Source organism: Homalodisca vitripennis, chromosome 7 (genome assembly GCF_021130785.1).
Source record: "Homalodisca vitripennis isolate AUS2020 chromosome 7, UT_GWSS_2.1, whole genome shotgun sequence".
NCBI classification, from domain to species: domain Eukaryota; kingdom Metazoa; phylum Arthropoda; class Insecta; order Hemiptera; family Cicadellidae; genus Homalodisca; species Homalodisca vitripennis.
The window spans coordinates 24,733,623-24,760,666 of record NC_060213.1 but is presented as its reverse complement, the minus strand read 5'-3'; the positions used below and the strand labels follow the sequence as shown (position 1 = coordinate 24,760,666).

The 27,044-nt window shown below is 34.1% G+C and overlaps 1 protein-coding gene across 1 annotated transcript in view; it reads left to right on the top strand.

Moving 5' to 3' along the window:
* LOC124367024 (probable E3 ubiquitin-protein ligase HERC1) overlaps positions 1–27,044 on the top strand; it is a 115,273-nt gene that overhangs the window by 6,897 nt on the left and 81,332 nt on the right. The window contains 15 exon segments of the mRNA XM_046823705.1: positions 1,419–1,644; positions 3,809–3,988; positions 4,820–5,091; positions 5,434–5,750; positions 6,966–7,100; positions 9,059–9,190; positions 10,140–10,290; positions 11,607–11,768; positions 12,779–12,928; positions 14,935–15,061; positions 15,353–15,520; positions 15,906–16,115; positions 20,590–20,718; positions 23,114–23,291; positions 26,871–27,013. Of these exon segments, the coding sequence (XP_046679661.1) occupies positions 1,419–1,644; positions 3,809–3,988; positions 4,820–5,091; positions 5,434–5,750; positions 6,966–7,100; positions 9,059–9,190; positions 10,140–10,290; positions 11,607–11,768; positions 12,779–12,928; positions 14,935–15,061; positions 15,353–15,520; positions 15,906–16,115; positions 20,590–20,718; positions 23,114–23,291; positions 26,871–27,013 (2,680 nt within the window).

Genomic DNA, 27,044 nt, shown 5'->3' with positions numbered 1-27,044 from the left:
TATTCAAACAAAACTTTTACATATTATACATAACTGTAAATTTTATTCAATCCTCTATACTATAGCAGTATGTAAACATTTTAAGCCTAAAAACAAATTTGTACAGTAATTAGTTCTGAAGATATGGTCTGGTCCTAAAAAGGGTTTAAACTAAATTTAAATACACATTTGTACAAAAATTTTGATTTGTATTGTTGTATTAAAACAAGACTACAGATCTTGTACAAAGAAGTATAAAAACAACATAGCAATAAGTCAGTAAGACAGTGGTTGCAAATAAGTCTAGTAATTCTATAGGATGGCAAAATAAGTTAGAAGGAATTTTGATGAAAAACAGCTAAATCACTGTCAATGAAGAGATTGATTAAACGTTTCATATATCACTCCTAGATAACATCAGTAGGCATAAAACATGCAATGAGGAGGACAATAGTATTGGCAATAGATGTTTTCATTAACAATTCCAAAAGGAAACATATGACAGTAGAACAATAAATTCTTAAATCAGACTCCTAATTTTTGAAGAAAAACAACAACCTGTATTTATATATTTCTGGTTCTTCTTTCTGTATAAATCACAATCCATTAAAAAAAACTTAGTATGTGCTTGATTTTTCATGCCTCGTTCTGGTATGTCAGAACGCTTTGCATTAACTGGAACCTATGTATTTCTGAATATTAATTTATTTACTCAACCTAGCGTCTTTCATTGAATGTTTTGGTGTTTAGTTACATGAGAGAGGGAGAAGAGCCTACTGAGAAATATCAAGGGTTTAAAAAAAATATTTATAACAAATGTCTTACAACCATGTCACCCATTTAAATCTACTGTCATCAAAAATAAACTTCAAAAAGAGGATTTTCCTTATTTTACATCACAAATAAGTGCTACAAATAACACAGCTATGGTAGGAAGAGTTTATTCGATACTGAATGTTGAGTTTAGTTCCAGTTCGCCTTACTCTTTCGTGCAGCATCTAAAAGCTGATGCTGTTGCAGACTTGACTCCTGAAATCTGAAGTCATGTTCCTATGAAGGGATCCAAAATAGTCTGCAACAAAAACAAAGAAGCTCAAAACGAAATCCCCGCATCGTTTTGACATCGGACACACCTAGACTACGTGCTTTGGGATCGTCATTGTAGTGCACTCAATTGTACACTTGATGAGACAATGAGAATACCTCTTCACCTAGATCCCTTCAGACGAACATGACTTCAGATTTCAGGAGTCAAGTCTGCAACAGCGTCAGATTTTAGATGCTGCACTTATGAAAGGTGAACTGGAGTTAAACTCAGCATTCACTACAAATAAGTGTATATTTATAACATTATTTTATAGTTATGTAGTTTGAAAAATGTTGAGCACATCTTGTAGCCAGTTGGACAGCTGTTAATGGTAACTAACCGTGTACGACAGGTAGAGGCAGGTCAGTACTGTACATTTGTGATCCACACAAGCGGGGAGGTGAGTGCGTGCGGCAAGGGTAGCTACGGCCGTCTGGGCCTAGGAGACTCAAACAATCAGCCCAAGCCCAAGCGTCTGGAGGTATCCGAGAAGATGAAGCGCCTGTCGTCCTCCAAGGGGAGTGATGGCCACACTCTCGCACTCACAGAGGAAGGCTCCGTGTACAGTTGGGGTGATGGTAGGTTCCGTCCTCACGTCACTGTTCTTGTGTAATTAATTCCTTAAGCACTTTTGAAACCAATTCGAACATTTCAGTTAATTTATTCTTACGACGAAGCTTTCCCCCTTTAACACAACACCCTATTAGCAAATTCCCATATTGGGAAAATGAGTAGTTGCAGTTGCCCTCTGTAACACCGAAGCCCAGGAAGGTGAAATATGTACCGATCCTAACCTCTAGAACATACTTGTGTAGTTACCAACATTTGTCATTGACGAAACAATTAATATTGGCATGTAATATTATTTATATTATTTTTTCTTGTGAAATGCTTTACATTTTGTAACATATAACGATGCCAAATATTCAAAATCCCATTATACTTTTAAAATTTCCATCATCAATAACGATTCTTTATTTGAAGTTTATTTTTGACCATCGTCTCTTCCATCGAAGAGGATTGCGAAAGGAAACTGGATTTTTCAGCAGGAAAAATCCTGTTTCCTTCATCTATAGCAAACTTTAAACAAGGAACTAATATTTACATTTCTGAGGCTCTACATTTGTTAGTATATAGTAAAAGTAAAAGAAGTAAATACGACTGTTGGAAAAAATAACTGTAATCAAATCAAATCAAATCAAATTATTTATTGCCATTGATCACATTTGCATACATGAAATAGGCATTGTCATAGATTAAAATACTAAAATATAAAAGCACAGTAATAAAATACATCGTCATAATTTAAAATTATAAAATATGAAATATGAAAGTACAATTATGCAATAATCATATAAGAGCTCTGCATAAGACAAGTCAATGTAGAATCAACAGAACATTAAATCTACTTCACAGTTGAGAAATTCAGCTAATGTATAAAATGGATTACTCAACAGCCAATTCATTAGCTTACTTTTAAACACAGTAAGAGATACTGCTTGCGCAGACTCATCTAATTTGTTAAAAAAGTTTACACAATTTATCTTATGAGATGAACCAATTTTAGTTAATCTATGCTGAGGAATATTGAGCTTAAACTTATTTCTTGTATTATGTACATGTATGTCTTGCCTGGTGAGGAATAAGTGTAGGTTAGATTTTGTGTATACTAATATCTGAAAAATATAAAGATTGATAACGGTTAATATCCCCAAATGAACAAAAAGTGGTCGGCAATGATCAAAAGGACCTGCTCTACAAATAGTTCTTATAACTCTCTTTTGAATCAACAAAAGATCTCTCACAGATGTTGCATGACCCCAAAGAATCAGACCATAAGAAATATGGGACTGAAACAAACCAAAATATGCTGTTCTTAAATATTCTATAGTAACAATGTCTCTCTATTTCCAAATCAGGTAACTAACCCTAGAGATCCTACAGCACAGGTTTTTAATCATGATTAAGGCAGCATGAAGTACATTGGTCCATACGGGCTGGTGCCCTTTCAGCAGTCAAAACTCAAAACCAACCCCCTTACATTTACATAGTAGTATGTAGCTTTTAGAACTGTAATAAGCTCTGTCCTCCCTTCACCCCTCTCGCTCCCCTACACCACAATGTAGGGCAGCGCTGTCACCAGCCACTGACATGTAGCTGACCATACACATCTCAACACTTGCTTTCTTTCCACACCGGACATTCTGTCAGCTTGTCAACAACATCCTCTGATAACTTCAACTCTATGTAAACTATTTTCATGAGGACTAAATTACATGTGCTCCTTACCAGATTTGAAGGATATTCTTCTTTTTCTTCATAGAGTGTGTTCTTTTTAATGTCTCTATGATGAAGAAAAAGAATATCCCTCGTCTTCTAAAGTAAGGAATATAAGTACATTTTGTTATTGGTATAGATTTTGAATGTTTTTCATATCAGGACAACTCTAATAAAAATACTGATACATTTTTTTATAATAGGGCTATATATTATTGCTTTGTAACAAATAAAACAGGAATCGGAATTGAGAACCGAGGCCACAATTTTTGTTATGGAATCAAATTCTTTTGGAATCAGATCTTCCTAATGTAAAATTTAAACAAGATGATTACCAGAGCTGCAGTTGTGAGTATGATCACTCTTCTCAACATTCCTTTCTTCTCATATTCCCTTCCTTTTCCCGGTTCAGTTCTTTGTTTTATGAAGTTAAAGAAGTTTTTGTAATTTGAGGTCTATATGCAGGTGACTACGGGAAGCTGGGCCACGGCATGAATACAACTCAAAAGCAGCCGAAGCTTATCGATGCCAGCCCATTCAGCAGCAAGGTGGTGACGCACATCAGCGCTGGCTATCGGCACAGTGCTGCAGTCACAGCTGATGGCGAACTGTACACTTGGGGCGAGGGTGACCATGGCAGACTGGGTCAGTCAGGAAATATTGATTAATTATATTACAAACTTTCTTTAACCCTTCCCACGCCTTAGATGGATATATCAGAATGGCACACTTTGATCAAAACACCAAATTCAGTTATATCCGATATTATAGATTATGTCTCTTGAAGAGTTTTTTAGTTTATAAAAGGCCTTCGAAATGCACTGTGCACGCATGCTTCATGCTTATCACGGTTGTCAAGGAAATATTTATAAATGACCTTCACTCAGCGACAAAGGGATGGGAGTGCCCTTTGTCTAACTCCGATCGCCTGCTTGTCAGTTCTGCGTCTCCTACAGAGCCATAACCAAACATATCGTTGTCACGATTGCGCTGAAGCGTGCACGTCTACTGCTTATCTTGTTATTTGCCATCGTGTGGTAGTGTTGTGATTTGTTTGAAATATTTATGTTGTTTTATAGTTAAATGTTACTGATCTTTTCAGTTTAATTACATTTTACAATAAAGTTGAAATTTATTTGAAATAAACAGTTTTTTTGATAGATCTTTTTTATTTTTATCAATAAATATGCTAATTTTAAGAAAAATTCCCTGTTTTGTCCTTTTTTTGCTTTTACCTTTTATAATTTAGTTATAATAGAAATTATCTTTGACTTAAAGAAACAAAATTCTTTTACTTGTCTTGGCGTTATAGGAAAGTTAGTAAATTTATTAGTGGCGTGCAAAGGGTTAATATACTAATGTATATTAAGTAATTTCTCTTGCACAAATACAGTAATTTTTGTTTACTGTGTTTATTTAATTGTGCATTTATTTGATTAATTTTCCAGTATTGATTACATTACTGTGTTTACACAGGCCATGGGGATGGCAACAGTCGCAATGTACCGACACTGGTGCGAGATATTAACGGTGTTGGCTCGGTATCGTGTGGTGCAGCACACACACTGGCGCTGTCGGCCGACGGCAAGACTGTTTGGGCTTTTGGCTCAGGGGACCAAGGCAAGCTCGGGCATGGTGATACAGCGCGTGTCCCCCGACCCAAGGTTGTAGAGGCTCTGCTGGGGGTCTACGTACGCAAAGTAGCTGCAGGCAGTCAATTCAGCTTGGCGCTTACGTCCAATGGACAGGTACATAGAGTTTCTAATCATGGTTCATTATTGTGTTCTCATAATGGTTTTAAATGTTTCAGCCATCTCTGCCTGTAAAATACTTTGAATTTACATCACTTGGTTTTAAATTTGTATTATATTTTTAGTGTCTTTCTTGTCTGGATCTAATGTTTTGACACATATTTCTCTGAAAAGAAGTAATAAAACAGTTCATAAAATGTTTCTTTTTAATCATTTGGAGATTTTCAATGGTATTAGCATATTTCTTTAAATTCCTCATGATGATATAAATGATTTTGAAGGACATTTTAATTTAACTCTACAACACTGTGTACAGCTGAAAGTAATGTTACCATACAGGTGCTGGCGTGGGGCAGCAGTGCTTGTCTAGGCTGTGGTGGTCCAGACGCCACCTCACTGACTCCGCGACTGATAGACGACCTGGCCGGTCTACGAGTGGTGGACATTTCCACGGGTGACTCACATTGCCTGGCTTTAACGCATGACTGTGAGGTGTTCGCTTGGGGAAACAACGCCATGGGGCAATGTGGCCAGGGCCACTCAACTAGTCCTGTGGTGCGACCCCGCAGAGTCCTAGGGCTGGACGGAGTCAAGATTCACCAGATCTCTGCAGGCACCTCACACTCGGTCGTGTGGACCTCACTGCCAACGGATAGGTAAGACATGTGGGTGACAACAGATGTGCACGGGTAGCTTAATCTAAATTGTCTATTTTTTATAGCATTAGTCCAGTTTTGGACCAGTTACATCAAAATATTAAATTATTAGGAATTAACTGTTTACAGAAAAAGGTTTTTAATAAAGTATAAAAGTTAGGATTTTGTTGTGTACTGTTAATATTAATTTTAATTTATTCAATAGTGTTTTAGTTTCTGTGCATAATTTTACAATATATTATGACTTACTTGACGTCTTCATCTTTAACTAAAATAGTAATCAAATAGATTAAGATAAAAAATCTGTACATTTACTCTTATTGAATCTTTACACTAAGAACTAATTAACTTTGTGTTATCTAAAAAAATGTTTAGTGATGACCTTATGACTTTATATTATGTCTATATATTATATCTGTGACAATTCTCTATGTACACTATGTATCGACTGAGAATCTATTGTCTATTGATCAGTTTCTTTTCTTATGTTAAAATGTTAAAACAATTTCATATCTTTTTTAAAATACGCCAGTTTGTTTGATTAAACCCTATAGTTTTTTTTGTTTAACTTAACGGTGTCAATACTTCTGCTGACTTCTTCTGTTAAGCCGTTGAAGAGTTGCATGCTGTATATAGTAGTCATGAACTTCTTGTCTTCCCTCAAATAGAACAACATTCTCCTTGAGTTGTCAGTTCAGTACATGCTGGCCTTGAACTGATAACATCACGAGGTGTTTTAAAATAGACCTGCAACGCTCAATATTGTGTGATGGAATAAGTATACCCTGCATCTTCTTTAGAACAATGAGTAATCTCCTGTATGCTAACACATGTCTCCCAAGGAGAACACCATATATGAGGTGGCTGTTAAAAAGTTCCAAATAGCATAATACACGTTTACTAAGTTTTATGTTTCACGTTCTAGATGGCTAGATACCAACTAGTGTGTGAAGGAGATTGCTATCCCTACTATTATACCAGTGCTGTAAGCGAACCGTGGTTATTTTTGGAATAGACCTCATATTACTTAGAAGAATATATGAAGTCAGACCGAAGCAAACGGACTGACTGAACAAATTTGGCCACTGTATTCGAAGAGAGGAATTCTTTCAAATGATCCATGTGTATAAAAGTCCAAATGCTTGTCATTGTATCTTTTCCAGTCACTGTATTTTACCATTCAATATGGGTTTTTATTTTATTTTTTTGTTCCAGATCAGTGATCACTTGGCATCGCCCGTTCTGTGTCGATCTGCAGGAAGCCTCGTTCTCCCTGATGCGTTCATTCCTAGAGAAATATTGCGACAGTTTCCAGTACGAAGACCCACCATCGCCTTTCTTAACCAGCAAGTAAGTGTCTCTTGACTTACTTAATCTCTTTATTCGAGTATTAAAAGCATCTTCTAAAACTTATTTCAATGTTAACAATTTAAATTAAATTACTACACAAAATATTTTTACTAATGTGAAAAAAACAAGTGTAACCCAAAAAGCACATTTTTATGAGCAAGAATCTTCTGCCACTATTAAAATCTGTTCAAGTGCTTCATACTAATGTTCCTATATCCCAGTCGCATAATGTCGAACTGGTTTGGCTTGCCAATTTAAGGGAAAATTGTATTATTATCCATCGTTTTGAAGCGTACAAAATCTGTCTTGTTATAGAAATATTAACATACATGAGTTTGACATGATAAAAACAGGACTATAGTATAGTCTTTAACTTTTATTTGTACTTACTCTAATTATCATGTAATTGTAAGTATATACAGAAATGTTACTAAAGCTATATATTTGTACATACAATTCTATTTAATAAATATTTTTATTATTTGACTATTTTCAAATTGAGCAATAACTAAATTTGAATCCTACTGCTTGTAAAAAATACAGTACTATTAAGAAATAGCAATATTGTTCTTCATTTAACTTAAAATGGAAAATTTTTTAGGTCTTCTAGGTGGCAACACAATGCAAGGAAATGTCAAAAACAACTGCATAATTTTGTCTTTTCTATCTATTTGTCCCATCTTATAATATTTAATAGGCCTGTGACATTAATTAATCAATCAAATCTTTATTTACATGTGTTATGTATGAAGTACAAATTCTGTTTATGAGGACATTATCAGAATATGTGTTCCATGACAAGTTCTTGTCTGTTGTTAATTGCAAGACTTGGCGCCCACGGTCATACACATGACCACGGAACAGCAATGCATTGATTTATTAAGGGCTATAGTAGCATATTCTTATAGTAGGCCAAGTGCTGAGCTGTTTGTTATCGGGGTAGCTTTCTACTCTTGGATGTATTTGGGGAAATAATTTTTTAGCAGATTAAAAAGAACAGGCCCCAGGACAGAGCCCTGAGGTACTCCCAGAGTTATGGGCTGTGGGGTGGACCTACGTGTTTTCCAGTGAAGGTCTACTATTTGACATAGTCCAGTTAAAAACCAATCTTTTGCAAGGCTGCTTATTCTTATTATTAAGATATTCTTACTTGTTAGTCAGCAGTTGATGCCCGGGCAGTCAATTTCCTCGCTAATGTCAAAGAAAACAGCAGATAACAAATTGATTATTTTCTATTTTTTAGATAACGGTGTTTCAATGTTCTCAGTGTGTACACACTGCTTTTTGCTTGATGGGTGTTATGACATATTTTTCAGTAAATTCGATTTGAACAAATAAATGTACGGTGTAATTTCCAGCCCCATTTATTTTCATTCACGTAGAACTTTATTAGGCATCAAACAAGACATCAGTTACAAAGTATACAATTGATATTTATATGTTGTATACAGTTAAATTATTATATTTCATATCCAAAAGTATTCGTATTTTATAGGCCTTAAATGCTCAAGACAATACGAGCAGTTACCTATGTTGCTGTTCACAGACATCAACTGACACTAATTGAGAGAAGCAACACATTCAATTGCAATTTATTACTAACAACTTCCAGTTAATTATTATTTAAAATTATTACTGCACGATTGTTTATGTGATCTAAATATTTCAGACACTTTATAATGAATAGTATATTAATGTAATAAGTAAACCTACTTGTACACTTTTGCATTTAAATAATGTTATTATACTATGTGAGTAGAATTGTAGTTTTTTTTTACTTGTAAAAACTATTGTATTAAAAGATATAACCAACAAAATTCAAATAATATATATTGTTTACATAATTATCTTGAGAAACAAATTCAGCAAAATAGCAAAATTAATTTATGTAGTAAGTATTAAAAAGGTATAAAAAGAATTTCATTTGAGATTTAACTCTGTTTTAAATGTCATTGCAGAGAACACGAGCAATTTGTAAGACTTTGCCTGAAGCTGCTGTGTGCTCACCTATCCCTGGCCACTTCTGGCGCCAACGCCTCGCCAACAGTCCTTGGTGACCAGACGGCCGCCCTCAGGAACTTACTGTTCAGGTAAGTTACTACTTGTTACATGCCTGAGGCTGTTGTGTGCTCACTTATCCCTGATTGGTTCTGTGGTTCAGATTAAAAGACAGAAAGATAGAGTTTATGAGTCATCGCGGTATGTCATTGCAATGTGGCATGTTATTGCTACAATAGATTCACAGAAGGACGTCTTAGAGAATTAGTTTGTGAGTCATTGCAATGTGGCATGTTATTGCTACAATAATTTCACAGAAGGAGGGCTTAGAGAATGAGTTTATGAGTCATTGCAATGTGGCATGCTATTACTACAATATTTTCACAGAAGGACGTCTTAGAGAATGAGTTTATGAGTCATCACAATGTGGCATGCTATTTTATATGTATTAAAGTGTATTATGTGAAATTCCTACTATCTATTAAGTATTATTTATTAGACAAAAAGGGAATTTAAGGATGGTAATGTAGGAAGAACTAAGAGCGTTATAAAGCATTGCTAATTGTATAATGTAAAAATAAAACAATCCAATAACTTTAATTATTTTTTTTAATTTTTTAATTATCTCCATCAAAAAGGAAGTTTTATCTTGGTAAACATTTTTACAGGGGTGAACACTCCCTCTATTTGAATATAACTATTATAGCTGATTTAACAATCAGGTATTATGTTTGGGAATTCCTCGGTTGGTACTAAATATTTAATATAACTGAAACACCTGTACTTTATTAATAAAACAATTTCTTTACTAGCAGTATAGAGAATCAATTAATTACAAATATAGGTCCCAAGTTATTAGGGATTTTATTCGTGTTTGAAAAAAACATTCAAAGGAAAAACAACCACAAGGCAGTGATACAACGACAAACAAATTTTATGTAATTTGCCAATTAATTATTTTGTTTACAAAAAATAGTGTATTTCCTCCTTCTTTTGCCTCTAAATATACCATAAACCTAACCTCAAAACTGTGTGTTCCAGACTGGTCGATGTCGCAACTCCAGCTAGTGTAGAGTCCGTGGTGACCGAATGTCTGGCTGTGGGTGCTCCGTTATTGTTGCCACCCCTCCAGGAGCGACTGGCACTGCTACAAACCATGCTGCCTCACACCTCCCACCTCTCCAAGGGACAGGTGAGTGTATGGCAACACAGAGATCCAAGCATAAGAGAGTTGCTGGATGGATTATTCTGATCCAGAAGTTTGAGTTGTCCCTCTAAGCTATACTAGTCATGTAGTAGAGAATGTTTGAACAAAATTTGTCACAAACCTTCCTTCCCCCTCCTATCGGACACTCAAATGGATCTTGATACATTATGATGTCAATCAGTTATCCGATATAGGGATTTGCTGTTTCGTTTTGGATTTGTAGACAAAATACTTGAGAATTTGAAGGTCCTCCCAAAAAAAGAGAACAAATTCAAGAAGATAGATTTTACCAGTGTAAGGAAGTTTACATTTGTTCTCATGAAGTTTTTTAAAACACATTTAAATACTTTCTTCATAAAATATTCTAAGAAAAGAATTTATTTTTGTCTGCCTTTAAATATAATGGAAATTCGAGAAATAGAAATGGAAAAATTCCAAACTTAAACATTTTTTAACATCACCATAAAATTGAATGATCTGCACGAACATTTTGAATGAGTAAACCTCTTTACCATTCAATATTCTGATCACACTGCTTCTTCATATCAAGTAACTGTAGTGTTTGCACATTTTAAGAGTCCCCAGCTCAACAGTAAACCACTGAATGGATAACCTACAGAAAGACTTTAATCCTGCATTCGTTTAGAGACGATACTTTTACTTATCACACTTACTGAATGTTAACAAGTGATTCTTGCAAATTGCTCAATTACTTGTTAGTTGGAGTTAAATGTAAACTTATGAGTAGACTAAATTTCACTCTATTGAATAACCCCTAAGCATTTGGTGCAAGATCTCTAAGACACCATCATTTCCAAAAGCCTACAAAATTTCATAGTTTTGTCAATGACCTTCTCAATTATCCATATCAGTGTTCCAAAGACCTCTGTTCTTTTCTTTTTGACCCCATACAGTACAAAAACAGATACTTATCTCATTACTGTTAGTGTACTTTTCGCGCAGAATCTATCTGCATCAGAAATATTCATCCTTTCCAGGAGTATCTTCAGATGACGCTGACTTGTAACACCACAAAACCTTCCTGTCTTGATGCATGAGCTAAGAGGCAACAACAATCCTCTTAAAATAACACTGCTGTAGTTACTCATCCTTAGCTCAGGGCGGAGCTTCATTTCCTTTGATATATAGTTTTTATCCAGAATTCGATTACCTGATTTGTGACTAGAAATTTTACTGAACAGCTGAGATCCTGACAAAAAAATTGCAGTAGTTCTTTGCTCCTTAGTTGTCTCTTAATTTAGAGACATGTGTAGAGAAATAAATCAGCTTTACTGTTGCAGAGAATGCTGCTAGGTATCATAGTGTCCAGCCTAGAGGAACACTCCCAACTGTCGACGTTGCTGGGTTACAAGCGAGCGGATACCGAGGACAAGACAGAACACGACCTAGCTCTGACCGAGACACTCATGAGTACCTTGCTGGACAATCTGCACCGGATGATGGTGTGTTCCTTAATGTTGTGGTTTTGGTGATCTGAGTGGTGAAGAAATTGTGTATATGAACTCTAATCTAATGTAATCTCATCCAATTCTCCGTAGCATTACCTAATCTCGATTCATCACTACCAAAATTGATATTTTGGCAAGGATGAGATAGAAACTGAAAAACTTTGTTTGTTAATTAATTGTTTTTTATAAACCTTGTAGCTTTTGTCGTTAAATTTGAAGTAAATTCTTAAACTTGCATGATGTCTAAAGAGTTGGAGTGCAAGTAATTCCTAATTAATTCTTTTACATGTTTCATACTACGATGTCCACTGTACATCTGAACCACTGTGGTTACTAAAAATGTTTGTGGTAGTTTCAAGTAGCCCAAATTATTACAGTAACAAGCACTTATACAATTTACCTCTTGTGAAAATAATATACTCTCCACACAAATGTTGAAGTCAGCTCCATTTTACCGTCCACTTAGTAAAGCGTCTAAAATTACTTGACTCCCGGAATCTGGAATCCATGTCTGTCTGAATAGATCCAAAAAAAGTTGTCGACAAAGAAGCTCAAAGCGAACACTTTGCACCCTTTCGACATCAGAGACATCTAGATTACAAAATCAAGAGTAATCTAGATGAAGAGGTATTCTCATTGCCTCATCAGGTGCACAATTGAGTGCACTACAATGTTTTAGACATGATACCAAAGCACGACCGAGCTACTGAGCTTTCTAAATGTCAGATTTCAGACACTATACTAAGTGGAAGATGAAATGGAGCTGAATTCAACATTTGCAATTATATCAACCCTTCCCATTCTAGCTTCGTTATGCACTGACTGTGTTATCTCAAATTTCTTGAATCACTGATTGGTAATATCTCACAATAATTTGTTGAAAACTGTCAACGTAAATAAAATTAAAGTTAAAAAGTGAAGTTCTTTCTTTGAATAATATTCTTGGAAAATAGAATAAGACCGAAGTATCAAGTTATTACAATTTTGTATGTAATGTTTGGTAGCTGGAGGTGTTGAGTGCAGTGGAGACGGAGTTGTCGAGTGGGTCAGAAGTTCAGTGGCATGTTCCCTGTGTTGGTGGCAACCATCTTTACGATTTGCTAGCGTCCCTGCAGACGCATCTACTGGCCTTCTGTGTCAGCAATCTCCATGAGGTAATACAACCAACTACAGGTGTATCATTGCTTTGAATCATTCACTCAACAAGACAAATTGTATGGTAAGGAAGTTAAAACGTCAGCAGACTCACCAAAACGGATTATCGGAATAAGTAATTGAAGAAAAATACTTAGAAAGCACTAAATTTGATAGTTAGGACATGCTGTTTAACTTTTAATCAAAGATTTATGTTTGGTCTAGATTGGAATTTTTAAATTCGGTCTCGTTGTTAACAACTGGCTTTTTTTATTGTAGCCACATAGGAATAATGTTAATCCTCATGCACTCTATTTTAATTCATAGAATAATGGTAAATGTCTCATTTCAAAAGTATAATTAATAAGCGTTAAAATGCTATTTTTTATAGGTTCTTAAGTAATAAAATCTCAAACTTTTTTAATTCATCATTTAAACATTTAAAATTATATACTGCAAAAAAAACCTAAAAAGCAAATTAATGATATCTTTACAATGAGACATCTCCCATAACAAAGGATAAAAAAATAATAAGGGCATAGTAAGTGTATGAGGTTTAACATTGTTCTTATGGGGGGGGGGAGAACTCAGGTTGTTTCACTACAGCCGACTCTTAATGATTGAGTTGAAACTATAGTTTTCATCTCGTTCATATTTTTTTAATGCAACACTTAAAACCAACTGTCGGACAAGAAAACATCAATGGCGTAACTAAGTGGGGGGGGGGGTGAGGAGAATGTAGCACCCTCTCCTAAAAGTCTTGAAAAATTGTATACATGTATAGGGTGTTCAGTAAAAGTGTTACTTTGGCCTTTTGTTCTACACATAAAAATGAGCAAAAAAGTTCATATGAAGGTATTGTTCTAAAACCTTTAGTTTTCTGTCTATATGTCTGTATGTGTTTTTTTTATCAAAAAAATTATCTTTTGAACTAGTTAAGATAAAGTTATGAAACTTAAAAATTGTATTAACCTTTGTTAGATCTTTTTGATAACAAAATATTAACAAAATATTAAAATGGCTGACGTTTAAATTATTCCATCGAAATAACTAAAAACCGTCTAACCGGAAAAAAAGGTTTTAGGACATACATTCATATGAACTTTTTTGCTCATTTTTAAGTTTAGAACAAAATTCCAAAGAATTGGAACACTTTTACTGAAAACCCTGTATTTATGAAGTTATCAAACTTGTTTGGAATACAACAGTGAAATGATAGGCTTTGAGTTGGGCCTGTCTAATTTATTTAAATTTATATTCACATTTGTTCCATACCTCTCATTGGGTTGTGCTCTTAATTCAAATTAATCCTCTCTCTCCCTCCCCCCCCCCAAATCCAAGTCCTAGTTACGCCACTGAAATAAATATTAAACTATTGTCAAATCCATATACAGACTGATGTTCAGTTTTAAGTTTGTCAAGCTAAGAAAAATATGGTTTAAGAAAAAAATTATTTGATATTTTAACCGTTTCAATATCACACTCTCACACTTGGACTTCCATCTAAATTAGAGCGGCTGACAATTTTTTTTCTCCAGAGAAATTCCTGTTTTGAATCGTAAGAAATTAAGTTTTGTGCTTATAGAATGCAGATTGGTTCATGGCTCTTAGACTAGTAGGGGTGGATGGACTGTTTAAAAATCAGGATGATATTAGTTGAAACTTATTTTTTCCTACAAAAATTCTGAACAAAATCAGGTGGTATAATTGTCATTGTTTTAATTTCTAATGACTCTGTTTTTTTTCTCTGGAATAAAAATATATATGGGAAAATGTATGCATTTTTATTTCAATACTGTATAGAGCTCATACATTTTTGACTGAAAAGATAGGAACAGTATCTGTGCAGTTTTGCTAAAAATAATATGAATAAGTATAACTATTAACAATCACAATTTCCATCATACTCTAAACTAAATGACAAAAATGTATCAACAAATTAAATTCTCCAGTTTTCTAAATGAAGTTAGTATAAAGTTGTAAATACATTTTTAAAGTAGAAATATAAGATGTGATGTGTTTACAGCATGAGTCACCCAGTATGGCGTTAACACAGAGACACTTGGCGGAGCTGTTACCTTTAGCCAGTGACATCTACGCCCGCACAGCCAGCCTGCTCACCCGCTTTCCAGACGCTTCCTACAGGATCCACAGTGAGTTTTAGTTGTGTAGATAATAGTATACATTTTTTTATCCATAAATTTTCAGGGAATCTGAATCCCCAATGATGTTATGGTATAACCTTATATTCTTGAGGATTAGTTGGAATCCATGATATTGTTTGGATATGTCAGCTAATAAAGGAAAACTGACTCCATTATTTGCGCCTTAGGTTCAAAACTCATAAATTAATTAGATAAATAATCCATAGATTCTACACAAACTTCTGTAATTTCCTGGTGTTTCCTCCACACAAGAGACCAATTGATGTGTTTTTATGCCAGGTGCAGTGTATGATTCACCGGCGGGAGCAATGCTGTTCCACACAATCCACTGTCTACTTTTGCTACCAATTGGTCAGGTTCAGCCACTCTTCCACCAACTACTTCTTACAGTCCGACACATGGACCGACTTAACTCCTGCCTCCCCACGCCTCTCAACAACTCCTCAGGTACTGTCTACACTATTGCCACCTTTACATGTGTAAAAAATTACTAAACTGTCTCAACATCTGTTGCAATAAACAAATAATGTAGGCCTAATTAGTTGTTTGATTTCTTTCATTTGTTTTGCAGACAAGTAAAGCAGGTAGGCAACAGTATGTGACCGTAGTCACATTATAGTAGGAACAGCTGGTGGAAATATGGCAACACTGCCTCAAATGTCATTGGACTATTATTGTACCAGTTACACTAGTTATACAGGATTCCTTTAGTAAAAATCTACTTAGATCTATTGAGAGATTGTTTTTGTTTTGTTTTTATTGATGAGATTAAAATCTTCTACTTTATAGGTAACATTATTGTTTGTAATGATAATGTTGTGTTTTGGTACAGAGGCAAACACTCCCACTGTGGAATCGACAAGTCCGGACTCGTGGCTATGGCTGGTGGACCTGGAACGGGCCTGCAGTCTGCTGGCGGGCCGCTGTCTCAATGGCCAACTGGTGGGGCCCCCCGCCTCCTTCGAGGAACGTGAGACCCTTTACTGGCTCAACAGTGGGCTGTTGTCTCACGGCCTTGACCTGTCGGACACGGATGACATGGGTGAGGACTAGTTCTAACCTTCTTACTGTGGTATTTGGAGGTCAGTTAGAATGTAAGGAACCTGCAGCTTAATTTAACACAACACTTTATGTATTTCCAGCAGTGGTGACTTGTAGTTTTTAAGGAAGAGATCTTGGACATTCTAACTACAGTAGAGCTGTAACAGATTAAAATAACCTGTAAACCCTTTAAAGGAAACCTATTAGAATAAAAGTACTCCTATGAAGAAAAAAAAGAGAAATTATCTGTCTTAGCCTCTAAAGAATTAAAAGCCTTAAACTTACTATAAGGATGTTATGTTTGAGGAAGTCAATTTGCACCTATAGTGTCTTGAGATAAGTGTCAAAGACATTAAGGATAAACTCATGTTGAAATATAATGCTAAGAAAACAAAATATTTTTATCTCCTGATCCACTAATCTCAACCTTCAAAGTTTCCAAACCAGATTTCCTGAAATAAAATAAGTGCTTGGTGATACCAAATGATGCACCACTCCATCTACTGCATTTGGCATTGTATTTACAACTTCAAGTTGGAGTTTATTAACCCTTTCACTGCCAACGTCCTGTTTTAAGGACGTTGTAAAACTATACCTAAACTGCCAACGACCTTAAAACCGGACGTCGGTAATCTACGCCTAAAACTGCCAGCGTCCTTTTTTCCGGACGTTCGTAAAATAATTAATTAATAATATAGAAGTTCACATAATTGTCTTTTATTTGTGTTTACTGTGTTCAGAATGAAGCACAGAATACGTAACACATGTTGTAAAGTAATATTCTATTAACTCATTGCGGATCAACGACGTGAGGGTGACGCGGAGCGAGGCGTGGACCAAAAGCACAATGACGTGACCCTCACGCGGATGACGTGGTACGGATGACTCATTTGTTTTGAACGCTTATCGGTGTTATAAGCCTCGGAGATATTTATAGTCTGTTTTCCTGGTAACTCGTCCACAAATATACTTCCCTCGTTATCGGCAATAACGTTATTATTTGCGGACAAATAATTTGTCTGAGGCGTACAGTCGTGGCGTTCGATTTTTCCTTTGCCTCGTGTGCTTGTACGTAAATGAAATGGGTGACAATTTACGATCACCTGAATGAGATAGACTATTATTAGAAATTGGAAGTGATAAAATTGATGTCGATAGTGTTATTGAGGATGGAGACGGTTCTATCACGCGTATTTGTCCACGTTTTCATAATTACGCGGATACTAATGTTGACAGTGACAAGCGGGCTATCACACTAAAATCCACTACTACGACAAAAAAAAAGTCTCAATACAGTGTAAATATTAGATTAGTTGTTTCTTGAAGTGACAGTTTTATTACAACATTTTTTTATTGTGTAAAACATTTGATCCGTCCTACATCATGCAGTTACAACACGCAAAAAACGTTAGTAAAAATGTTACGTACCTGTATTTTTACATTTTTTATACTATAATATGACAAAGAATGATTGTAAATAGCCTAATGAAAATATTCTAAGAACTATTTTTAAGTTGAAAAGAATAATAAAACAGTTTAGAATAGTTGAATAAGACAATAACTTGGTGAAGCAGTTGTTACAGTGTGGTTTTTCAGATTGCCTTTAAATTTTGTGAGTTTGTAATAGGTCATAAAAACACTCATAAAAACTATAATTTTAAAGATATTTACATAGTTTTCTTTTTTAATTTGCTTAAAATAGTATTGAGCTTCAAAATAAAACACTTTAATTTATATTGAATGAAGTTTACAAAATATAATCTCAAGTCAAACTAAAAAAAAAAAAAAATTTTATATAAAAGGTAAGTACATATTTTGTTTCAAAAATATTATAAGTTCCTGAATTGCACATTTAGCTATTGTATTAAATACTACATTTCTTGAGGAAAAAAAACAAAGCATTATTTAGCTTTCAATGACTATAAATAGCAAAGCTATGAATTTTTATGTGAAAACATTGCAAAATGTCCAAAATTGGCCTGGCAGTTTGGGTACATGCCCATGATGAACAGCCTGGCAGGTTGGGCGCATTGTAGTAACAAAATTGTTCTGGCAGTAAAAGGGTTAAGGGGATTCACCACTGAAAATAAGGAAAAAATATGAAATTTTCAAAAAAAGTCATATTTTGTCATTTGGAAACCTACTGAACAAAAACATAGTATCCTAAGACCTATATTTTAACCCTAAGTATGAAAAAATAACGTTTTTTGCAAGCGCGTCAATGTCCAAAATTTTACATTTTTACTAGATACCTTATTTTTTACTAAAAAAAAATCATAATTTCTTTTATATATTTCATTATAAATATGTAAACCAGATATTTAAATCTAGTTTAATACGCATATCAATTCATTGTACTGTTTTATTTTCATTACTCTATGCTAAAGAAGAAGAAGAAGAAGTAGTAATAGAATAAAAACAAAACAATTTGTGTTCTGTCATCTGTCATTCTACTGTTGAGTTTCAGGCTGTTTGTTTTGAGTGAAGTTTTAGTTTCATTTTTATGCCATGAAATATGGGAAGAGTCAAGAATACAAAACAAAATGTTGCTAGAAGAAATAAGGACAATATTGCAAAGCGGTATGAGGTGCAACCTGCAACCTACGTCACGACCGAACTCTGTTTTATTTTACAATTTATATATATATATATATTTGTATTTTTATTGAACACTGACATAATAATATGATCTAATATTGATGTATAATACAACCTTTTGACCTAATATATTGTGTTAAATTTATTTCAGAACAATAAACTAAAAAATATACGTGATATATTAGTGTTGAACCTACGTTTACTTTTAATTGCAGTTTTCCCAAAAGTTTGAATTTCCATAAATTTTCAGACAAAAATCGATATATCTTGGGAACTAATTGAGATAGAAAAGTTCATATTTGTACCACATATTAAGTAGATCTTTTTCTAAATATTTAGGTAGAATTAGATTTTTAGGTATATATGATGAATAGAAACATAATTTTTATATATATGCATGTTTTTCTTTTTTTTTAAAGTCTAAAGTTTACAAAATTATTTTATTAAAACGAATAATGCTACCATGATAAATCTACCTAAATATTTAGATTAGATCCATATCTTCAAAATTAGACCATGAGTAGTGCAATATATTGGATAGTTTCTTAGATATATCAATTTTTAAATATGGTCTGAAAAAACGCGAAAAACCCCCGTTTTTATTCGCTGTAGGCTGTATGTGACAACTATTTGGCCGTTTTATATTTTTGTATTTTTTGTTAGCCTACTAAACACTAGAAAAAAAATGGTTGAGATATTTTTTATTGTGTATTTAAAAAAAAGTATGTTTTCAGTGGTGAATCCCCTTAATAAGAGATTTACATTATATCTAGAAAGCAGCAGTAGTCACACCAATTTCCCAAAAAAAATAGGGCTGCTAAGTAACGTCTAATTTTAGACCAATTTCTCTTTTTTCACATTTTCAAGTTTATTGAGAAGGTTGATACTATGTTACTTCACTCACAAGAAATACACATAACGTAGCTATGGAGGGAAGGGTAAATTCAATGTAAATGTTGAGTTCAGCTCCATCTCACCTCCCTTACTAAGAAGCTCAAAAACTAACTTTATGCATTGTTTTGACAGTGGATACATCTAGACTACAAAGTCACCATCTGTTACATCATCATCAGATTTCAAAAACTGCACAAAGCAGAAGGTGGAATGGAGCTAAACTCACATCTTTTTTTAATTAATAACCTTCTGGCATTTAATGTTTTCCCGGTGTTACATAATTTATCAAATCTTGTCTTCTAGGAAGAACATTTTGAGTACGATATAATGGAGTGGGTGTATTCTGAGTATTTTGTTACTGATTTAGGAGTTCTTCAAGGTTCTAATGTAAGACCACTTTTTTTCTTTGGTATTTATCAATGACATAACATACATCCTGAACTGGGGCGTCCTACTTCTTTATGATAATACTGTTGTTTATCTAAAAATGTTATCAATGTAAAGTGTATTGAGTGACAGTAAATAATATTGTGAATCCTTCTTAAAGTTAATTTTCCCATTTTATTGTACTAGGAAAGGTATCATTATACTTTATGAAAAATGTCTGTCTAATGTTGCTCAACATATAAGAGCAAAAATGTGTTACTCTCTTGTATCCTCATACAGTTGTAGTAATCCCAAAGATGTGTTTTCAAAAATATATATTAGTTTTCTTTACTTGTTGGGTAGCAAAACAGCACCTGCTTGTAATTGAAGTCTACAATATTGAGATATGTACAATGTCTCAATTGCTTTTTATCATTCACTTCCAAAATTTACAATTTTTTATTGCCTTTCACATTCTAACATGCATAGCATCGTCAATACAGAAATCTACTTGGGAAATAGTGTAATGAACTTGGCATCGGTTAAGCTCTTCAAAGTTAGTGTTCATGTTCAGAGTCAATATTTAGTAATATGTATGTACATGTATGTGTGTCCAGGATCAGCATTGAAGGTGATGGCTCACAGTCTGCTCAACAAGGATGAACAAATGGATTTGGATGTGTTCATGAAAATGCCTCTACATTTACGCAACATCATTGAAGCCTGCATAAATGCAACAATATCCAGTGAGTCTTGAAAATAGTCTAAAAACATTGTTACTAACATTTTTTACTCAATTTTTCATTAATCCATTTATATATTTACATTGATTTAGAAGCTAATTATTTGTTAATTAAACATTTTATAGAGTGCAGAATTGAACTATATCAATCAAATCAAATCAAAATGCCTTTATTTACAATCGTTTCTCAGTACGTACACTGTTTTACAGAACAACTCAAGTCATTTAATGGCCTTAAATACTAAATAACAAAGACTTGTGATTAAAACTAAAAGGAACAACATTGGATTATACTAAATACTAAAACTTATACACTAACAACTTAACTACGTTATTTATCAACACATATGTAGTCCTTAAGTTTTAATTTAAAAGAATTGCAACTGTATTGCTTAAGGCTAAGGGGGAGGTCATTGTACAATTTAGGGCCGAAATACGAAAAAACTTCTCCTTCCGACTTCATGCCTGACTTTTCGAACGTCAAGAAGGTAGCCATGGCGGGTACTGTGTTGCGAGACCCCCTCCCGGAACAACAACCGCTCACTCAGGTACTACGGTTCCTGTTGTGATAGGACCTTGTGGACCAATAAGCAAGTCAACATCCTGCAGACGGACTCCACTGGTAGCAGGCTGGCAGCATCTCGAAAGGGGGACACGTGATCAAAACGTTTCAAGTTGAAAATGAAACGCACAGCAGAGTTTTGAAGTCTCTGAATACGTTCTACGCCCCCCCCCGCGAGATGTTACCATAGGCTGGATAGCAGTAGTAAATGACGGAAAAAACCATCAACTGCATAAGCTGAAGCTTCGCAAATTCCGGCAGTAGAGATCTGAATCTGTATAGACCTCTTAATCTACCAAGTGCACGTTGTATGACATAAGTGACGTGTTCAGAGAATGTTAGATCGCTATCAAGCATGATACCGAGCGTTTTCACTCTGTCACACAAGGTCAAAAATTCCCCATCAAGAGCAATCCCCACACCACTGTCTGTCAAGGCCTGTATTGTGTTGTGTGGTATAGTATGAAGGACAGTGCACTTGCCTACATTGAGCTTTAACCCATTGTCTACAGACCATTTACTGATGTTTTCAAGATCAGAGTTTATATGGGCAAAAGCCACCTGAACTGAGCTAGGGTCATGGGACAAATGCAACTGGCAGTCATCAACATACATATGAGCCGTACAGTGTTTAATACACTTTGGGAAGTCAGAGGTGTACAGGTTAAACAGTACAGGACCAAGACAACTTCCCTGAGGCACACCTCGCTCCCTACTTAGAGAGGCAGATGTCTCGCCCTCAACCCTTGTCACTTGGCTTCTTCCTTCAAGATAAGACTTCACCCACTCAATAGCATTTTCTCCAAAGCTGTAATAGTGCATCTTGGCCAACAACATTTTGTGACTAATTGAGTCAAATGCCTGCGAATAATCCAACATAACAATGGAGTTGTATTTTCCACTGTCTTTAGAGTCAATCAAATCTGAAAATAAGTTCATCAGGGCAGTGCAAGTACTATGATTATGTCTGAAGCCAGATTGAGTTTTAGGAAGAATGTTCTTATCATCCATGTGCTTCATCAATTGCTTAGTAACAATTTTCTCCAATATTTTGGACATCGCTGGTAAAATCGATATTGGCCTAAGTTGATTAACACTATGAGGGGTGGGTACCTTAGGTAAGGGATGAACTATACTTTCTTTCCATCTTTGTGGAAACATGCCTTCAGACAAGGACTCATTTATCAAATGTGTGATGGCACCTAGTGCAAATGGACTCACGGCTTTAATCATCTATCAGTTAGTAAACACAAGTGATATGTTAAAGGAATAAAACACAGTAGAAATGAACAACTTTGGTCAGTTGGTCATCAAAAAGATATTTAATTTTGAATTAAAATAAGTGTAATTTTTAGTTAAATTTGCTTTTTAATCATTTCCAAAAATATTATATAGATACTAGAAATGCTTAAAGAGACATGGTCTATGTTTTACATGTAGCTAACTCAAAGACAATCCCAGATACTGTTACTGAAGTTTTGAGATGTTAAATAGCTGAAAGGCATATTCATAGTTTTGGAATAAAAATTAGGAGAAACTATGTTTTTAAAAAACTCCATATTCTTTTTCGACATTGAAAATAAACACGTTAATTCAAAATTGTTAATACAAGTGAAGTTATGGGCTCTTTTCCATTCCCCTTCCGTAACAAACTGACTTTTCGAACTGGTTTAAAACTAAAATAACTAATTTCAGTTCTGATAAAGAAGAGATAGTAGGTAATGAGTACAAAAGTGATATAATTGTAGGTCATTGTCTTTATCATGTCAGAGAAAGAAGTAAGCTAGCTTGACTAGGGCTTGCCAGACCTTGGATACTAATTCGCCTGTTGTTGCAGAGGGACGTGGCAAAGCTCTAGAGGATGAGGTACCTGGTGTGTTCTTGTTTGCTGGCCTCCAAGAATTTGCTGCCCTCAATGACTGGGTGACTGTGGAAGATGAACACCGCCTCGAGATGACCTGCAACTTCTTCCTCATCACGCTGGCCAAACACTGCGGCATCCACTTGTACAACTCGTGAGTACCAGTGCCATATCAGCATAGTAGCACTTGTTTAGACATTTGTTATATCAATGCTCTTATATAAGGGATTGATATAAGAGCATTAAAATTAGGAAAATCATTCTTGTGCATAAAAAAGGTTCTAAAAATCAATTGTGTAATTATAGACCTATATCCGTTATTCCTGTTGTATCCTGAGGTCATGAACGCTCGGTTCAAGAATGAATTGTTTGGGATTTACAAGCCAATAGATAATGTAAACCAATAACTTGCTTACTGGCTGTCAGTTTGGTTTTCTGACTAGGCAAAGTACTGTGAATGATGTTCAGTTCAAGAATATGGAGCATGGAAGAAAATTTCACTAATCAAAGTAAAGAAATACGCAAAGAAAATATAAAACATTTTACATACTGTGCAATTTAATTTTTGCCAAATCCTGAAAAATTAACTAAGTAAAATGGTTACATTTAATTGTTTGCTACCCGTGGTATGCAGGCGTCTCTCATAGTGGTATTGTGACCATGTGTGTGGGTGACTAGCATTCCAATGTTCCACTTGACTATATCATTTCGGTGTGAACAAAAATCTGTGAGGGGAGCTGATCATTTTTGTACTGTGTGAAAATAATTCCTCTCTAAGTTTCACCTTCATTTATCTCTCTGACACAATTGTTCTTTATGATTAGTTAAGGGAATCTGTAATGCATATGAAGATGGGAGAGATTTACATGTATGTAAATAAACTTTACTTTTGCTCAAGGGACTGGAAAAATGTCATTTCTGTCTGACTGTCTGTCTGCATGATGTCTTGAAAGCAAACTGACCTGTAGATTTTAAAGTTTGCATGAAACTTCATTTCTTTATGGGCATGTTTCTCTTTTCGATGATGGTCCATATCACCCCATGAGATTTGGCTGAGAGTTAGGAAATATTTTTACATTGGTCTTGTGTGTCATAACCATGATAGCAATACAAGTAGCAAAATAAATAAATTAGTTAATATTGTTACGTTGGTCTTGTGGATAACCATGATAGCAATACAAGTAGCAAAATAAATAAATTAGTTAATATTGTTACATTGGTCTTGTGGATAACCATGATAGCAATACAAGTAGCAAAATAAATAAATTAGTTAATATTGTTACATTGGTCTTGTGGACAACCATGATAGCAATACAAAATAGCAAAATAAATAAATTAGTTAATATTGTTACATTGGTCTTGTGGATAACCATGATAGCAATACAAGTAGCAAAATAAATAAATTAGTTATATTGTTACATTGGTCTTGTGGATAACCATGATAGCAATACAAGTAGCAAAATAAATAAATTAGTTAATATTGTTACATTGGTCTTGTGGATAACCATGACAGCAATACAAGTAGCAAAATAAATAAATTAGTTATTATTGTTACGTTGGTCTTGTGGATAACCATGATAGCAATACAAGTAGCAAAATAAATAAATTAGTTAATATTGTTACATTGATCTTGTGGATAACCATGATGATAGCAATACAAGTAGCAAAATAAATAAATTAGTCAATATTGTTACGTTGGTCTTGTGGATAACCATGATAGCAATACAAGTAGCAAAATAAATAAATTAGTTAATATTGTTACATTGGTCTTGTGGATAACCATGATAGCAATACAAGTAGCAAAATAAATAAATTAGTTAATATTGTTACATTGGTCTTGTGGATAACCATGATAGCAATACAAGTAGCAAAATAAATAAATTAGTTAATATTGTTACATTGGTCTTGTGAATAACCATGATAGCAATACAAAATAGCAAAATAAATAAATTAGTTAATATTGTTACATTGGTCTTGTGGATAACCATGATAGCAATACAAGTAGCAAAATAAATAAATTAGTTAATATTGTTACATTGGTCTTGTGGATAACCATGATAGCAATACAAGTAGCAAAATAAATAAATTAGTTAATATTGTTACATTGGTCTTGTGGATAACCATGATAGCAATACAAGTAGCAAAATAAATAAATTAGTTAATATTGTTACATTGGTCTTGTGGATAACCATGATAGCAATACAAGTAGCAAAATAAATAAATTAGTTAATATTGTTACATTGGTCTTGTGGATAACCATGATAGCAATACAAGTAGCAAAATAAATAAATTAGTTAATATTGTTACATTGGTCTTGTGGATAACCATGATAGCAATACAACTAGCAAAATAAATAAATTTATAAAAAAAGTTGAGTGTGATCATATAAGACTTTAACATGAGTGACATTTTTATTCATATAGTAAAAAGAAATAAATACTATAGTGAAAATTCTATTCTAAAGTTGCTGATAAGATTTGATTTCAGTGCTTTCTTGCATTCTACTACTCTCCCTAACTCGCAGGAACTTTTATTATTTGATCACTGCTATTGAAATCCAACGTAATGAATAAATATATGAATGTATCATATGGCAAGACATCTGAAAAAAGATTTCATCTGTATATGTTAAATTTTTAATTTAACTTAATTTCCACATAGACAAGAATGAAGTTTTGGTGCATGTCCAATCATGGAATTAAACTGAGTGTCATTGAAGCATGTCACTTAGTAGGCTGACACAATATATTTTTTGTCTGCCGGGAAGATGAAGTATAAAAATTTCTTTTCTGTATGACTGTCTGTCCACAGAGCATCTCAGAATGAAATGAGCTATAGATGTGAAATTTTGCAAGCAACCTCAGCAAAGCCTGTTATGCAGCACTTGGTTTGGCGTATTCTTACCTTCTAATTGTTAAGGACGCAATAGAAATCATGTCTTTGTCTGTCTGACTCTCTGTGTTATAACTTCTGATAAGAAAGTCGTAGAGACTTCAAACTTGGTATATTGGGGCTTCTTGGTCCAAGGAAGAATTCTATTGATTTTGGGGTCAAAAGATTAACCCCATAAAGGTCATCAAAATTGCATTAATCCAGGATAAAGTTACAGGTAGTTCAGTAAACACTTTTGTCACATTCTGTCAGACCCCTTGATACTCCATTTTATTATGTATATTTTATAATATAAAAGTGCTTGTAGGTAAATTTAAACATTTTTGGTTACTAAACTAAAATGTTAAGACATCATCCAGAAGAAAGAACAACTCTACACCAGTTTCATTAACCATACATGGATATTCTCTGAATATAAGAAGTTAAAACAAATAAAATCTAGCATGGCCAAACATAGTGTAATCAATATCTAGCAGTGAAAGTATTGGCTAGTATGAAACTTATAAAAATATAATGGGTAATAATAATGCAATTATATTTTATTTTGTGGTTCCTGTGTAATTTTGATATTATAATAAGTATTGTTATTTGTATCGTGATATGTAAATATTTATTTCATATGATAGTAGAATTATTGCATCCAATAAAAAATTAATACCATCATATTATAGGATGTACTGCTGTAATAATTACAATTTTTAGAAAAAAACTGTTATTTTCCATGTTTTTTCTAATTATTTTTTGTTCATAGTAATTATTAGTTTGTCTAACTAACACTTTTTCTAGCAGACTTGTACCTAAATTGGTAAATGTTGTAAAATGAAGTAATGTATTTGTCCAGATCAAAGGTGGAGGAAGCAGTTCTCCAGGAAGTATTTGCGTTCGTACAGCAGCTAAGACAGAAGGTGATATCCGGCCGAGGCACTACCAGGGCTGTAGACCCAGACGACAGCTTCTACGATAGCAACGTCTCCACCAACACACGTTAGTCTTTGTTTTATTTATTTCTTTTATG